This window comes from Zingiber officinale, chromosome 8A, assembly GCF_018446385.1.
Source record: "Zingiber officinale cultivar Zhangliang chromosome 8A, Zo_v1.1, whole genome shotgun sequence".
In the NCBI taxonomy this organism is placed as follows: domain Eukaryota; kingdom Viridiplantae; phylum Streptophyta; class Magnoliopsida; order Zingiberales; family Zingiberaceae; genus Zingiber; species Zingiber officinale.
Window position 1 is genome coordinate 74510556 of NC_056000.1, and position 17663 is coordinate 74528218.

The window sequence follows — 17663 nt, forward strand, 5'->3', positions numbered from 1 at the left end:
CTCCATTGGTATACTGGTGGAGCGTGGTCATGTTGTCGAACTTGATCAAATAATCTTCGGGGTCGGTTGCCCCTGTGTATTCCCTGATCGTCAGTGGTCTATAATGACGTGGCAGTTGGTCGTTAAGGATCTCCTCGGAGAACTGCCTATTGATTCGCTCGGGAGAGTCGTCGAGCTGGGTGCTTTCCCTTTCCGTCCATTCCGGATGGGCGCATCCTCTGAAGAGGAACTCTGTGGTTTTTCCGCTCGACCCTGCTCTTCCGATGGCGTGCGAAACAATGCATGGTGGTAAGGAATTGGCACGTTCGGCAGTTCTCCGAAGACGCCAGTCGGCCTGTTGTTTGGCTGGCGCACGACAAGATTTTCCACTCGACCTTTGGGATCAACTCGCTGACTCATTGATGACATGACAAGATCGGTGGTTGCTCGGCCTTCAACCGCCGCTTCTTATTGTTGTTGTACCATTTTTGTAGCTCGAGCATTTATGAGCATCTCCAACTCTTCTTGTGTTAGCATTACGATGATGAATCGTCTAGTATCTTCCATATTTTTGTTTCAGTCGAATGTACTACATAGCCATAAACAATAGCTACGAAGATTCAAAGGTACCCCCTATCGCTCCGTGGGTTTGAATTTGTGCAACTCCTAATACCAATTTCAGCTATACTGAGCTAACATAGGGCCTTCGAAACCTCCCTCATTAAGACAGGGTTCAGACAGCTAAGAGTCGGAGAAACCAATTAGTCAATTAGTGCATATAAACTATTTCTTTCTTAGTGCATATAAACTATCTCTCTTAAGGATAGTAGCCGGAAGAGATTCCACTATAAAGGGCACCAACTCATTCAAAATACCAACTCATTCAAAATATCCCGAGCAAATATAGTAGCTGCTCGCTCCATTTCATTCTTTTGTCTTCATCCTCTTCTTGAATAGGAATACAATAAAAGGTAACCCACGGGGACCTACTTCATCCTCTTCTTGAATTGGAATACAATAAAAGGTAACCCACGGGGACCTACTTGAAAAGGATAAAGAGAAGATTTTTATAGACGGCGTTAAAAATGATCCTATTCGAAAGCGAAGAAGATGATAAGTTAGGGATGTGACTAGAAGTTTGACAGAGCGAAAACTCTACGTGGTCCTACAACACAAAAGCGTCAGTGCTGGATTGGGAAGGGGTTCCCGGTGTTGGCCCTTCGACGCTCAAGTCAGTTCCCAATGATGTGGAGAAAACTGTAGCAAAGAGCGTGTAAGATAACAAAGTTGCGCACACCTCCCCTTCTAAATGGAAACCTCCTTTTATAGTGTCACTGTAGTGTCTGTGTACGCATCTCAAAGTGTGTGTGTTTTCGCAAATGCCCTATGAAAAGACAAGTCAAAAAATATCCCTGACACCTTTCCTTAAGCGAGCATGCATATATCTCTGATGCGATAGGTGGGAAGTTTTTAAAGTACAATTTGCCTGCGGAACATGCTCTGTTAATGGCACAAACCTCCAAAAGAGTACGAAGAGATACGCAGGTGACCCCCGTTATAGGTCAACCAGTGTCCGCTCAGCCGAGAAACCCCCGCTCGGCCATGATGAACAACACCATCTTTCTTTTACTTATCTTTTCCGTAGTCGGAGGACTACCTCTCTCCCTAACGAACACGCTGCTCACTTGGACGAGACAACGATCAAGAGCTAGATTATCTGTTTGTCCCTTAACTTAATGCTATCCGCTCGACCTTACCTGCCCGGTCGAGCATGTCATCTGTCCGACCATAACTAGCCCGTTCAATCATTCTACGACCAACGTCTCTTTTTCTTCCTTAACTTTAACCTCCACATTGACTAGTCTCCCTTGCTTTGACCTATCTTTGATGGGACCCTACTTCATCACCGTATCACTAAGGAACAAATGTTTTGGGTTGTAATTGGTGAATAAGCTCAATCCTAAATCAAGTCAAAATTCCCGAGAAAAACCAGTCGATTAAAATTTAAAAATATAGATTCTCATAAAATGCCATTTAAATGCTTCATATTAATAGCATTTAATGTGGATGAAACAAACCAAGTAAAGCATGACATAGGCCAAGAAAACACCGCTCAGTGAGGAAAACACTTGCATACAACCAAATGGCCAGCTACTGCAATATAAAAGCAGTTACAAGTCACTATCTGAGCTAGGTAAATAGGCAATTCATATACATAGAGCACTGCAAGGTGAGCAATGTTATTGTTAAGGAAGCATAGCACAGGCTCTATTATTCATGGAGCCTGCGTTGTGGATATCACAATCAGTTTCTACTAAATGCTACAGACTAAAATATATTACATCACATCTGCGCTTTGCTCTTGCAATATTCTACAAACTTCTATAGTTCGAACTCGACGTAACTTCTACTATCAGCGGAATGAAGCCAGCTAATTCTGAGAATCTGTAGGTCGTGAAATCAAAAAAGAAACAGAAAATGTAGCATCCTGGTTGATGATAATTAACCTCAGATGAAAAAACACCATGGAAAATGAAGGACTAATGGTTGTTCTGTTGAACGATCCCAACCATGAGTTGAACAATCTTTTTCTTCATTTTGAAGCCATGGAAAGTCCTAATCATGGGATTTGTTCAGTAAGTTGGGTACAATCCTGCACAGAAGCCTGATCATAAGGCGTTCTAGTGAACCTGCTCATGTGACTTGGGTAATGCATACAACTGAAAATTTCCTGTATCCAACGGCACACCATTTAGAGTATTCACAGGATCGCTAGCTGAACTCAGTCTAAGATGGATTTGCTGTGGTGATGGCATGCTACGACTGATCTCAGAAGCAGATTGTGGTACAGGAAAAGTTGCTGTCTCAAAAGTTTCTAGATGAGAGTGACAGTTTTCCCTGAAGAGGAAAACATTATTGTAACACTTGAAAGGTACCAGTTTGAACAGTCCCATATTAAGCAAACACCATGCTTACCCATTGCATGAGTTTTTTCCTTTAACACACAGCTCACTTCGTGATTTACTTTTCTCTCTTGGACTGGCAGTGTTTTCCTATCATAATGATATGAGACTTTTATGACATTTGAAATGATAAAGTAAAGATTATTTGTAGAGCTGGTTGAATAACACCACGACTTACAATTGTTTTACTCCCTGGAATACCTTCAGGATTGCCAAGGATATTGTAGTTGTAGTGGAAGAACCGAATGAATGGATGTTCAAGCAACTTCAAGGCAGTTGGCCTCTCGGCAGGATTCCTACGAAAGCAGGATCGCAGGAAGTCTTTACCCTCATTAGACAGCGATTCAGGTATTGGTGGGTCCTTATGCAAAACTTTGAACATAGCAGCAGCCTGTTGTCAACATAACCAACTCATATTCACACGAACCAAGTTAAAGTACACCATAAAAGGTCAATCAGTGGTCTAAAGAACGTAATTTTCCAAGAATAGCTAAATTTAACATATTAAATCGATCTTTGAATATCTATCAAGTCATAAATATAGGCATGATTTTTCAATTCCAGCAAAACATGGTTATCCAACCATCAAGTTTTTGAGAAGTATTCAGACTTCAAAATAACAACCACTGCAACTCAAAGAAGCATGTTTGTTGAGCGTCCAATATTCATACTTCACCAATCAGAGCTGGAATATCCAGTGGGATTGTAATCAACTTCCAATGTTTTTACTTTTAAATGCCATTAACTGCATTGCAAATTATTATCGTCATTAAACCGTACTAATTCAATCAGCCAGGCACGATTAGAAAGGGATGACGAACCCAACCACAATGTCACATTTTTGCACAACCTAAGAATGATACAACAGTCATACAAGACTCCAGGAGTTCCTCTTGAGTTCATATGTTTAGTCATTGTCCTATTAACAATACATCTTTAATATCTTGTGAATATCAGGTCCAACATATCCAATCATTCCGAAATTTATGTTCATCCCCTGCTTGCGGTGAGTGATATCACCTTTTGCTCTTATGTTTCATTAGTTTCAACTCTGATTATTCACCACAAGGGCCGCTCCGCTAGGACAAAATGTCCCCCGTGATTTACCTACTTATATGTTACCGTAGGGCAGGCGATACTAGGCCGCTTGGAGTGCACGATATCACTTTTTGCTAATACCAAAAATAAAAAAAGGGGGGTGGGGGTGATTCTTTGAATTTAAAAAACTCAGCTACCTTGGTAGTGGTGTATCAGGTGGCAGGATTCACAATTGAGAACTTAAATTTGCTGCAAATAGGACATTCACAGATGATGAAAACGTGTTAGAACATCAAAATCAGTGTTTTCCATGTACTATGGCATGAACAAGGAATGCTAGGAAACGGAAATACTACCAAACCTATAGACACCTAATCTCATTCTCTAGAACAACGAAATAAGTTTGTCCTTCGGGTTGCCTAGTCTAATCGAGATGGAATTAAGGATATGAAAAGAGATGAAGCAAACTTGTCATGGGTTTAGAAAACAATATTATGAATGCAATACTTTTCTTGGGGTATATATAACCTGTTCTCCTAATGCCAGCTGCCAATCCTAAGACAAAAGACTGAAAGAGACTATATAGTGAAAAACTAGGATAAGATTTATAGCAAGAAAAGGAGGCCATAAACCCAATCATACTAGAATTCAGACCTATGACAGGATATGGGCTCCGTTTTGTCACTTTGTTAAGTCTTTGACAATCAAAAATGATTTCTTCAATTTTGAAGAAGTCTAATAATAAGAAGAGTCAAGAAGTATTCTAGACAGCTTGATGTCATGACCTTCAATACAGAAGTACTGCATAGCAATAATATTGTCTCCTTGATCTGGCATTTCATATTAACCAACAGTGGTTCCTACTCGACTTCACGTTATATTGACAAAGCCAGAGAGGAGTCACCGTGGAAAACTAAGTTGTTGGTTTTACTCCCTTATCTACTACCCCCTTGTCACATTTGATGCAACTTTCAACAAATTAATATAAATATCATAGGCAAAACTAGCAATCCTGATATAGTCATATAGTCAACAAAATAATTTAAACTAGCCACTTGTGATTATTGGATCCTTGGACACTTCATTATGCTGTTCAATATATATGTGTTTGCAATTCCAACTGTAAATTTGCTCGTTATTATTATGCCCTATCAAATATGAACACCAGACAAAAAAAAAACAATGTCGTAGAAATCATTATGGGAAAAGGAAGTCCATAGTACAAAAGTCATGTTAATCCAGGTAGCAAACTGTGGATTGAATCTGTATATGGAGTCCAAATTATCTTTACAAACATTTGCAAGCTTATATATGATGGTTTGACTGGTGAAATTCATAAAGTTATAAATCTAAAAACAAAGAAAAATGGAGCATCTAACCACAAATAACTAGGAGTGTACAAGAAAATCTACCCCTTCTAAACCATTCCAAGGCTGTTTTCCTGTAAACATCTCAATAATAGTGCATCCCAAACTCCAAATATCAACAGCAAGATCATAGCCAATATCCTTGTTCAGCGTTGCTTGCATAACCTAAATAGAGGAAATAGGTTAAAGAATTAAAATTGATGTATATTAAGTGAGCATGCAAACAGAAATTTTGTGTAGATCAATTTTGAAAGAAAATACTTTTGAATTGCTTTCATAAGAAAAAAAAAACAAGGTTTTACCTGGTTTCATAACAGGGTCGATACATGCTACAGAAAGAGATATAGTCCCATGTCAAATGGGTGTGAAATAAACAGAAACAGGAGTAGCCACATTCAAAACAGGTAAAAATATTTGGTGAGAAAAGATGAGTACTCAGTTAAAGGTTGCAAATTCTCAGGTGCTTAAATGAAGGGCCCCAAAAAAATGAAGTCCTATAAAACTTTCAGAATTTTTTCATTGGCGTTCCACAGTAATTGTAGTTGAAAAGAAAAGACAGCATACAGCTTAACTTGAAAACAAACATCAAATACAGGAGTGGATCAGAAAGCTACCAGTACTAAAATCCTTATGAAATTGTACAGTTCCAAGTATGATTGGTAAACTTGAATAAGAAAAAGGTGGCATCTGTTTGAGTAATATGCTTGGACATTTGGAAAATTAAGAGCAGGAACATCGCATTACTCTTTTAACCAAGCAGCTTCTAAAGCAGGCAAATGAAATTCTTGATGCACCACTGAAGGACTCTCCGTCCCAGCTGCTCTGCCATTGTCAACTGGATTCCCTCCTTTCCTTCAATCCCAAAACCTGCACTTCCTCTTACTCTATGCTCCTCCATCAGGACTTTGAGGCTGTTTGACCAGGGCGTTTTGAGCATCCCACTCAAGCATGTTGACACCTGTTTCCCCACTGAGCCTAGGCTCCTTGCTGATGCTTCCCTTTCTCCTACACCTTGTTCAGTATGTGCTCCTCCTGTGATGCATTGGTGCTCAGCATTCTCAGCTGCATCTGTTGTATCCTCACATCAATAGGCCAAATCAACATCCTCAATGAGGTGTCTACAATTCCTTTGGTACATGAATGACAAAGTACCAGAGAAGATGAAGATGGAATGCTGACAACTATATCTTAGCCTAGGAGCACTTCCTGCCTCAATGCCCTCAATCTCATTTTCATCCTCCTAGAATGGAGTCATTGCAGTAGACCACTGAAACATTTTCCCCATAGCAGTTGCTATATTGTGTGGCCATGGCCCATGGAATGTCAATCAAAGCCCTCACCATTCTTTGTTCTCGTAATGCAATCCAGCAAATTTGGCATCAATTTCTTGGACACTGTGCTCACTAACAATGGGAACCTTGGGTCTGAACAGTGGTGAATTTTGCTTTGTTTGTGAAGGCTTCAGAATCAAGAGGGTAAGCTATTGCTCAGCAGTGTTTGTAGGCCTTCAAGTAGTAGTTGAGGTGGTGGTGAGTGTTTGGCTAGGCTTTGTCCATATTATTAGCTTGTTGACTGGTCCTGGTTAGCTATATAGTGTTGGTGCAATTATGCCTAAGTGGTTGAGTCTGACCAACTTGTTAAGTGAACATGTGGGTAGTGACCACGTGGATGGTTTTAATGTGGTTGGTAAAGAGTTAAATTAGATTTAATTTATTTTACTCTGTTGAGTGATAAGTGTACGAAGTAGACAAGGAATTGAGGGTACAAGTTGGAAAAGACTAAGTAGGTCTAGGGTCGGTTAGATAGTTGGCAAAAAGGAAAACTACAGGAGCCACTTGGTAAATGGAGAAGTACAAGTAGGCCAAGGATACTGGAAACTTTGCAAAGGAAAATGTTCAAGAGGTGCTTGACAGATAAAGAAGATGCGGATGTAAAGATTTACTGACAAGTTGTAGAAGACCAGGATAAAGAATGATCATGTCAAGAGGATGTTGGTTCGATGGCTCAAAGACTTCGATCAATAAGAACTTGAGGGCGAAGAGAATGTCCCCAGGGCGTAGCACAGTTGGGGGTGCATGGTCTTGTGGTTGAGAGGTCCAAGGTTCGATCCTCGGGGTGTCACGGCTTGGGATTAACGTCTCTGCCATGCGCTTTTAACTGTGTACCTGCATTTACCTCCCTCCATATCCGCGTCTTATACTTAAACATATACTCAACCAAGGAAAAGGTGTCCCAGGTCAAACTTAATGAGCAAGCTCGAAGTGGAACATATTGAGTCAGCTAGGTAGTTGACTATAGATGGTGTGCTCGTGAATAGAAACGTTCAATTCTGGCTTGAATTGACTAAAATGTAATTTAATTGACTAAAGTTGCTTGAGTTGACTGAGTAGTTAACTAATGAGAATTGAGTCAAGTAAAATGATCTTAAGTCAACTCAAGAATTTTTCTTTGTAGGATAAGATTTGCCGCAGAATTTGAGTCAACTAGGATAAATGGAGTCAACTAGGGTCTAGACTACAGTGAAACATCACGGATTTATCCAAGGTGAATTGGTTGACTAGAACTCAAGTTGAATAAAGGCAAAGTCATTGAAAACAAAAATGTTTATCCAGTTGGGCCGACTAATGACAATTGAAATTTATTAATGAAGATTTGGAGTCAATTGGAAGGATTTTGAATCAACTGAAAAAGAAATATTCACTGCAGATAAGCTTCTGAGGTTTGACTTTTCAATCGACTGATGAACAATTTGACTCAACCAAATCATCTAGGCTGCTACAAAAATCTATTACTCTGACACCGTTAGTACAAACATCTAATGTGGGTGTAAATCTAGCGTTCAGCACAATTATTTCTATCAGTTGTAGCAAAAGGTGATTACGCTTACCTAAACGCCCCTCACAACCCATCCCTACGTTATGTGAAAGGAGATAAATCACGGGATCAGCTTATAACCGACTGCCAAATTGGCTAGGAAGTGAGAGAGTTTTTTTTTCCGAAGGCATGCCCCCGCCGGGAATTATTTCTATCAGTGATTAATAGTATAGCGTGTCGACTGTAAGAGTTAATAACAAATACTTGCACAAAGGGAGTAAATTAATAGTCTAAACATAATATCAAATATCCTTTTAAGGAATGTATGTGTACAGGTAAAAAAAAAATCACATTTTTGTTTTTAACTCTCTTGAACATTTTGCGAAAATTTTCACACTGTTGAAAAGTTTACCTGCATTAGCTTCTCTTTTCAATATTAGTATAAGATTATTGATCTCTTTTCAATATTAGTATAAGATTATTTATCCATTCTTCCATCAGGTTAGTTGTATCTTGTATGCACATTCTCATAGTCATCAACTATATGTGTAGGTAGTCACCAATTCTTGTTTTAGGAACCTTGAATTAACAAAACTTAGGATTCTAATTGTGAGGATCTTAGGAATTGTTTACTTGGAGAGAAAGCTAGTAAAAAACCTAAAATATATAAAAGCAGTTGAGATGACTTAAAACATCTTGTTTACTTGGATAGGAAGTTTAGGAATGAAAGAAAATTGGATAAATTAAAACCATGAACATTCTTCCCAATTCAATCGTCCCATAAGCAGGAAGTAGATAGCAAGAGATCTAAAACCAAAATGGCCAACTTATCCCTTTTTCTTATAAGGCATGATTAACATCATAGGTAAAATTCTCATTATCTATTTTCATATTTCTATATTCGCTATTTCTTCTTAATAAACAACATAATTATATGCAAAATTCTCAAAGACTCCATTGTCATTATTCCCCAGTAAACAACATGAGGTTGAAAAAAATAAAGGTTTCTTCCTCATCTATTATCTATCTTCTCCTTGTATCTTCATAATTTTTCTCTTCCAAGCATACAGAGCCTTAGGATGCATGAATGTGACAAGCGGATCAGACCTCCCTCAAAAAATTTATACTAATAGGATTCAACCAAACTAGGAAATAAATCAAATTACAAATCAGCAAAAAACTAAATTAAATTAAATTTCTACCAAAGGCTTCCATAATCCTAAAACTATTGGAAGCAATGGTAAATTACAATCAGAGAAGAGAAAGCTTTCCAATTTTTGTTGTATTTTCAGGGTATTTGAGTGCTTGAAGATGGCAATGGAATGGGAATGCTTGTATCCATGTTGATGTCCCTATCAGATCAGGCAAAGCAAAGATGGGACGAGGTGCACCAGCCAGGTGCATTGCGCTATATTGATGGCTGGAGGTTTGGAATAGCAGTGCAGGGGGCAGAGGCTTCAGTTTAGCACATTGGAGAATGAGGTCAAGAAGGCTTTCTGGCAGCTCATGCTTCAGGTAGCTTAGCCTGCCCAATTTCTGTTGTTCTTTGTTCGTAGAATCTCAGTACTTTTAGATGGGAAATTGAGATTGGTTAGTATTTGAGTTTCTATCTTTTGATTGAGCTGTTTCCTTGGAGGTTGTGGAAGAAGTTGGCCTTTGTTGATTATTGCTACTGCTTTGGGGGATTTCTTTTAAAAACAATTATCAACTTGGAGAATTTTTGGCATGGAGACTTTTTTGCACACTTAATTTTCTTAAAGAGGAAAGCCTACAAAAACAATCTCTCAGATATTTAAACCTTATAAAAATTAAATTCCTAATTTGCATTAGAATGCTGATAACTCTAAGATAAAGTTAGGTTTACCAAACAACCAGATGGTAAGATATTAAATCATGTCGAAGTCCATATGATCACTCTGCTAAATAAATTTGTATTGATTTATTAATATAGATGGATCATCGAACATAGCTGAAACCCTATTGTTTAAGTGCACCAAGAAAAAAAAAGAATCCATTAAATTTTGATTCTTCCACAGAGCACAAACCAACAGTCACTATTTCATATTCACTATCTCCTTGTATCTAGTAAAAAAGAAAGAAATTATCACAATCAAGAAAATTACCTCTGGAGCCATCCAGTATGGTGATCCTTTTAATGAAAGAGCCCCTGCCGCACCACTCAACTGTACAACAGGACAAAAAGGGAAATGTTAGCCACATCTGCATTAGCAAAAGACATGTAAACAAACAAACAAAGAACAATGAACAATACTTGCACAATTATTTGCAAGTATCTACACTGGATATCAAGGTGCATAGGCATTAATGTACAAACCAAGATACATAATTACATAGAACATGAATGAATGCAAGAGAAAACGGAGATTAGTGCTAAAATCCAGAAGCACATTATGGCATTACATATTTCTTGGATATAGTAAAACAATAATCAGACTAGGGTGTTTTGAGATCAAGAAATAAGGGGTCTCTACTCATGTTTTTTATTTAAAAAAGTTATTTTATTAAGACAATGCGATGCCAATTATTTTTAAATTAGAAAGTTCTAATTTGGAATTTATAAACTAGGATTTTTTTAAAAAAATAGGAATTTTATAAAATAAATTATTATAGGAATTAGTATTTGTTTACTAAGTAATTAGATAATAGATAACTTCTTGTCTAATTTTTAAAGAAGGTCAGTGTTGGTCCTTCAAAAGAGACTCTAATCCCTTTATTTATTTTACTTGTAGCTAATAAAATTTGAGTTCACTTTGTTAGTTTAAATTTCTTTGGTGAAAAATTATTTCTCTGTCATGCTACATCAATTTATATTAGAGCCAAATTTTTAAAACTGCTCCCAAAAGTGCTTCATCCTGATTCCTCTAGCATATAACTTATGTTTACTCTTACAGAATTGGATTCCAAATTTGGCAACTGCTGCTTCGCTCATCTTCTCTCTCTTTCCTACTGCTAAATTTAACCCTGAGCCCCTCCTCAACACACCTCGAGAGACCTTCTACTTGTTCTAGGCAAGTAGCTTCCACACCCATGTGTCATTGCTTCACCAACCCCCATAAGTGTCGCCGCCACCTAGTAGCTCATTATCCCAACCACCATTAGCAAGATAGAAGAAATGTGGAGCCTCTTCATTATGTTGCTACCACCCAGTTCGATGATACTCACTTGCAATTAGTCTCACGGATGGATTGTCAACACTTAATCTACACCGCTAGAACCAGCTTGAGCTATCACTCACAGAGATTGCCATTAACATGTTGTCGCAGCATCAAATCCAACTACTAAAAAAAGTCTCTTCTCTTGTGATAAGCTATGGTTAAGTTGTCGATGGCATCTTCTTCAACTGTAGATTCCATCTCTCTGATCTATATTGTTGTCTAGTTAACAAACACAGAAGCACATAACCCTCCAGTAGACACAAGGTAGAAAATAAATCCAGACAAATAAATACATAAAAAACAGTGAATAGAAACACACATGTTTTGCCATTCCAAAATCGGCCAACTTGACAACACCATGTACATCAACAAGCAAATTTGCCCCTTTGATATCCCTGCACGCGTTGGTTTTCTTTAGATTAAGCAGTGTCATCTATTGCGGGAAAATGTCAACAAGAAGTAGAAACACACTACAGAAGATGAGAGCTAAAGAATATTGTATTTTCTTATAGCTGTGCAAACAAAAATAAAACCAATTAACATAATCTGAATAAGCTTAATTCATGAATTTACTCCACAAACAAATATGAAAGCTCATCAGACAATTAAAAAACATTGACTATAAACCAGAAAGATAAAGTAATATAGGACAGACCAATTTAAAAGCCAATAGAACACAAAGCAAATTCTTAAAAGAAATCTCAAACAGCATCGTACAAGTAGCATACATGTTTCCCCATTGCCACAGCTTAAAAAAGCAAGATAAATTAAAGCAAGTGGGATCCAAAGGACTCAACTGAGGCAAAGCATGAAAGGAGGAGGCAAGCCATGTCACATTGACATAGGAGAGCTTGCAACAAATGGAAGTGCAGTTGAGAAGATTCCACAAGGGAGGCAGTATGATCTCAGCCTAAGGGATATGCCTCTGTAGCCCCAAAAAGGGTGCTCAAATACCATGTAGAATTTAGAGAAATAAACATTGTACTTCATCATGGTTAAAGGAAATACCTAGCGAGTCTTCACCTATGCATATTGTAGAAAGATTTGCTCTCTAGGAATGCATTTATATATACTACTTTATACATTATTCTCAAATTGCAGTATGAATATAGAATGTCAACTTTTGAAGGGAATTGAGTGGACATGCAACAACATGCAATACCATAGAAGTGCAAGGTGTTCCCAGTATCTATAAGATACGGACCTGTGCATTATATTCTTACTATGCAAGTAGGCCAACCCTTTGAGAATATGACCAGTGAAACTGCGGACAACTGATTCTGTCACAGCTCCACAGTGTTGGCGAACATATTTATTAATCGAGCCAGGATGGACATACTCTAGATATATGTAAAACTGATCATCAATCTGCATGAAAAGAAGTAAAAACTGTAATGAACAGAACAAGTTTCAGACACTAGCACAAGTACCAATGCTAGCCTCAAAAAGGAACTCACTGTTTCACTCCCATAATATTGGACAATATTTGGATGCTCAAACTGGCTAAGAAACTTTATTTCCTGCATACCAAGAAACAGTGTAATTTAAATCACAAAAAAATAGAAAAATAATAATTAAAATGATTCTTGGTCTCTAGAATGCAATAAGTTGCCAATTTTGACACTTGGAGCGAATGTTAGAGGTTTCAACTTTTAAGCATCAACAATTTAAGTTCTGAAAATAATCATGCTAAATTCAAAAGTAATCTTTGTAAATCTAAAAGCAAGCAGATAGATTACTTGAGGAATGCTATAAATTAACACAGGGCATTGTTACTGTTGTCATAGATGAAAATCAAACCTGTTCTAGCTGAGTTATGCATTCTGCAGATTTGGCATCACCAGGAATTATATTTACTTCTTTCATTGCACATAAAGCTCCTGTGTGCCTGTTGAAACTTTCAGTCCAATAAGATGGTAAAATGAGGCTTGAAACACCTATCAAACAGACACTATACACACCTGTTGGTGGCTTCATAAACATTCCCAAATGTGCCACTACCAATGAGTTTTCCTTTCTTCCATTGGCTTTTCAATGCCTCAGGTTTCACACCATTCTGATGAGAGGACCCAGAATGTGAAGGAGATATAGCTCCAGGAGGAAGAGGAAGTGGGTGTCCGTTAACGTTACTGCCATTCTCATGAGATGCTGCAAAGTTATCTGAGAGCATCCTTGTGTTCAAAGGGGAAGAAGGTGCACTGAGATTCCAGGGTTTTGGGTCAGGACTTCTAACCGTTGGACTGCGAAGTGGTGAATGATCAGGACTTGGAATAATTTTCTGAGAGAAATATGGCAGCGATTCATTGAATGGGATCTCCAGAGAAGGCCAGACTTGCCGCCCTGGAGTTGCAATGTTAAAAGTAGAAAAATCTACATTACTCAATCTTCGAGGACTATACAAAGGACTGTGCACCGGACTTGAGAACCCGCTTGTTGGAGCACTTTTAGCAGGTATATTAAGTCTGAAGGCAGCAGTTCCATTATAATTTGGATCTTGAGATAGCTTTTTCTGACGTCTAAAAGCAAACCCATTTCTTGAGATGCCTGTGGGTTCTGAATTTCTTGATGAAATCTGGTGAGGCAACCTACTGCCAAGAAGAAAGTAAAAAAATAATAAACCAAGTTCCAAAACGACCACCATAGATTTAGCTTTGCAGTGCCATTGCACTACAGAAAAAAAAAATACAATCTTTTAAGGAATGATATAGCATGACCACTGAAAAACCAAAGAATTGCAGTTTTTCCAAATGCAAAGATGCTTCAACTTGCAAAATATGTAACATAGAACTTCTATGCTTACAAATCCACAAACAGGAGATAACAGATGCTGAAACAGTAACAAAATGATTATCATGAAGAAATCGTAACAATAGCTAAATGGAAAAGAGTGTCAATCTCCAATGAATTTTCAACCTAAAAAAGAACAGATTTAGCTTAGGGCCACAGACACATTACAAAAAGATAAAACAACTGATTTATGTTCTAATTGTTTCAAAGCTACTCCCCAATCCCCATCATTGTTACTCTCAATGACCATTGTCGTAGATAAATCTTTCAAATTTGTGAGGTACACACCTTAGGAATAAGCTATGCTTATATTTACTGAATAGTTTTATAATGCAGGGATGATCCTTTATGAATGGTAGGACTATCCAACAACAATGACCTTAAGGTACTACTATAGTTGTGTATCTATCAGCCTTATACCCTTTGCAGAAGGCTGGTTTAAACCTATTCATCAAATGCTAAAGCTGCAATGGGCATCTTAATATATAAATCTTTCACAGCTGTAAGGTAGGTAACTTGTGAATAAGCTATGCTTGGTGAAGAACAGAATGAAATAAGGATATTACAGGATTACTTACCCCAATTGGAGTCATAATCATCACTTCCATTGTTGTTCTTAGAAAATATTAAACACAATTACTCAATTCTTCAATACGTTTCATCCACTTTTACTACTATTGTCGGTGTGTATCTGCCTGTTTAATTCCCTGACACCTTAAGAATAAGCTATACTTATTTTTTGCTAAAATAAGTTTGTGGCCCAAGGATGATCCACTTATGAAAGGCAGGTATTTCCTGTACCAATGTTCTTCTGGTATTGTGATACATTGTTGCTTTTTTAATGAAGAGCAGAACAAAATAATCATACGAGTTTCATTACCCCAATGTAGTCATAATTATCATTTTCATAGTTCTTGTTAGCAGTATTAAAAATATTTACCCTATTTTTTATTATGTTTCATCCATCTCTACAACTATTATAGGTGTGTTTCTATCTGCTTTATTCCTTTGGTAAAAGGCTGGTGTTTTCATCAAATGCTGAAGTAGCTATTCAACACAAAATTAAACAATTGCAAGCCTTATAAGAAAAACCATCATCAAACTAAGAAACATAAAATAGCTCATTGAGTACTTCTAATAAACAACAACAACTAAGCCTTTATCCCACTAAGTGGAGTCATGATATGGATCCTTTTACGTCATTGACTTTGATCCCCTACTCTATCTTCATTAAATACATTTACAAAAATAAAAAAATCAAAGGAATCTCATTACAAATTAGAATGAACTGCTCATTATCTACTAGCTGAAGAGGGAATGCAGATTAACGAACTGCATAAATACTGGAAGAAAAAGATACCTCATTAACATAATCTAGTACAACAATAGTACTGCTTATATATTGAACATTCAAAAGAAATCACCTAACTCTGTTTGCAAGTATCAAATGGTTTTCTATTAGATCAGCTTGTTAAAATCATCTGATACATGCTATCAGAATAAGTATTCCTGATATCCATTGGTTAAATACTGAAGGTGTCGACACCAACTTTGATTATGGAAATTCGAAGCTGCTAGTATATTCGACACGTATTGGATTGTTCGAGAAGGAATCAGAAATAAGCTCACCTTCCAATTTCACCAGCTGGGAAGGTCCGGTCGCGGAGTGGCTCCATGACAGAGGAAACTTCTGTGGCCACTCGAGTCCCTTCATTACCTTCTAATCTCTTTGTAAGCTCTATCGGAGAAGGAAGTCGGCAGCACGCTGAGTTAGGCGACGGGAACCCAAACCCCGAAGCCGGCACCTGTGTAGGATCCCGACGAGGCGATGCAGCTGCCGGCGTCGCCGACTCAGGCAAAGGGAGCGGACGCGGTAGCAGCACAAGGGCTGACACAGTCCGTCCAGGGTTGCTGTCTAGGTTGCTAAGGGAGGAGCGAGAAGCGGTAGGCAAGCTCCCAGATCTCGGGTCGGCGTTGGAGGAGTCGAAGGAACGCCCTCCCAAATCGATTTCAGCGAGACGGTCGAGCTCTGAGAGGCGGGTGAGGCGGCGCTGGGAGTCGCCACGGCGGGTCCAGAAGTGAAGGTCCTTGGAGCGGCTGCGGGCGGATCCGGGAGAGGAGGCGGCGGAAGATGGCGAGGAGGAGGAGGAGGAGGGCGATCCGGCGCTCTTACGGTTCCACCAACGCATGGCGACGGCGAGAGGGGGCGACCATGGTACGGGGGCAGATGCCTGAGCGCAGAGGTCGAAGATCTATAACCCTAACCTTGATCCTGCGAAGGCGATGGCGTCGCCCATGGAGAAGGTGGAAGCCCGAGAACCCTCCGATCGGATGGGAAGGGGGAAAGAGCCAAAGAGGAGGAGGAGGTGGTGGGCTTCATCTCTCTTTCTTGATATTTGTTTGGGCGTCGTTTCGCTACGCGACTTCGAGGAAGAAGCTCTGAGAAGTCAAACCGTTTACCTGGCGTTTGACGTCTTTCTTATTTTATTATATTTATGAGCAAAACTAGAGCATTTTTAAAGCATAAGGACTTTTTTTTCTTAGAATGTTTTTAAAATGTAGTCAATAAGGCTCATATAATAATTTTAATAAAACTACTATATAAATTAAAATTAAAACATAAAAATACAAATAAAAAAAACTTTTAGTAAACTTTTAAGTAAACTTTGATCATGAGCTGACTAAATAGGGTTCTAGTTGATTGAATATTTGATTATTGACTTGCAATGATAAACTTAATGATTCCATTCAACTAAATTGAATTTTAATCGATGAAAGTTATTTGAAAATAAGCTATTTGCTAGGGCTAAGGTCATTCTATAAGTGTTAGACATGTTTTTTCTCAATAATTGTGCATAATACTCAACAAGATTGAAAAAAAAAAATAGTCTATGAAAAAAATGATAACAACCCTTTTATAATTGTCCTACATCATTAAAAGGGGATTCAGTAGGAATCTAAATTGGTAAGTTTATGGACAGGAATATGCAGAGATGAGGAAATCCTTGTCCCCCAACCATTATAATCATTATTCGATATACTTACCAACTAAGTCCGTGAGGTGTATGAAATGTTCTCTATTAGATTTTGATAATTCTTTTATAATTTTAGTGTATGAGATTTCTTAACTTTACAAAAGAAAATAAATGAGATTCTCTTGTGAACTAATGAGTTCATTCATCTTACTGGGTAATATGTATTTGTTGATCGTATAACGACCCATACTCATCTTAAGTTTTAAGACTAAGAGCATATATTGCATGCTTTAAGATTGTCCTAAATTATAATTTATTCATCATTAAATAATGATTTTTATTAATAAAATGCAATTAAATATATTTTATTTAATTGTCTCCATCTCGCACTATCACTCCCAATCAAATGTTGAAACACGATGCTCACGGATTGTTCATACAGAGTGTTACTCTCAATAGATCTGGGATCAATTTCTAATGAGTACAGAATGCATCGTTGATTAACTCAATCATGCTCCGTTGATTAGCTCAAATCCTCCTTGCATGTGCTTCTATTGTTGGGTA

The 17663-nt window shown here is 38.0% G+C and overlaps 1 protein-coding gene across 2 annotated transcripts; it reads right to left on the reverse strand.

Moving 5' to 3' along the window:
- Positions 1-2096: 2096 nt before the first annotated feature.
- LOC122009561 (mitogen-activated protein kinase kinase kinase 5-like) lies at positions 2097-16574 on the reverse strand. 2 transcript variants are annotated; one of them, XM_042565765.1, is made up of 11 exons: positions 15754-16574; positions 13299-13922; positions 13138-13225; positions 12795-12857; positions 12542-12705; positions 11657-11732; positions 10285-10344; positions 5393-5512; positions 3121-3333; positions 2956-3032; positions 2097-2877 (listed from the first exon to the last, which is right to left on the reverse strand). In XM_042565765.1, the coding sequence occupies exons 1-11, from the start codon at positions 16311-16313 to the stop codon at positions 2661-2663; spliced, it is 2262 nt and encodes a 753-aa protein (XP_042421699.1). In that variant the 5' UTR covers positions 16314-16574; the 3' UTR covers positions 2097-2660. The 2 variants fall into 2 exon arrangements, with proteins under 2 accessions (XP_042421699.1, XP_042421698.1); XM_042565764.1 differs by having other exon boundaries at positions 13299-13925; positions 15754-16573.
- Positions 16575-17663: the final 1089 nt, after the last annotated feature.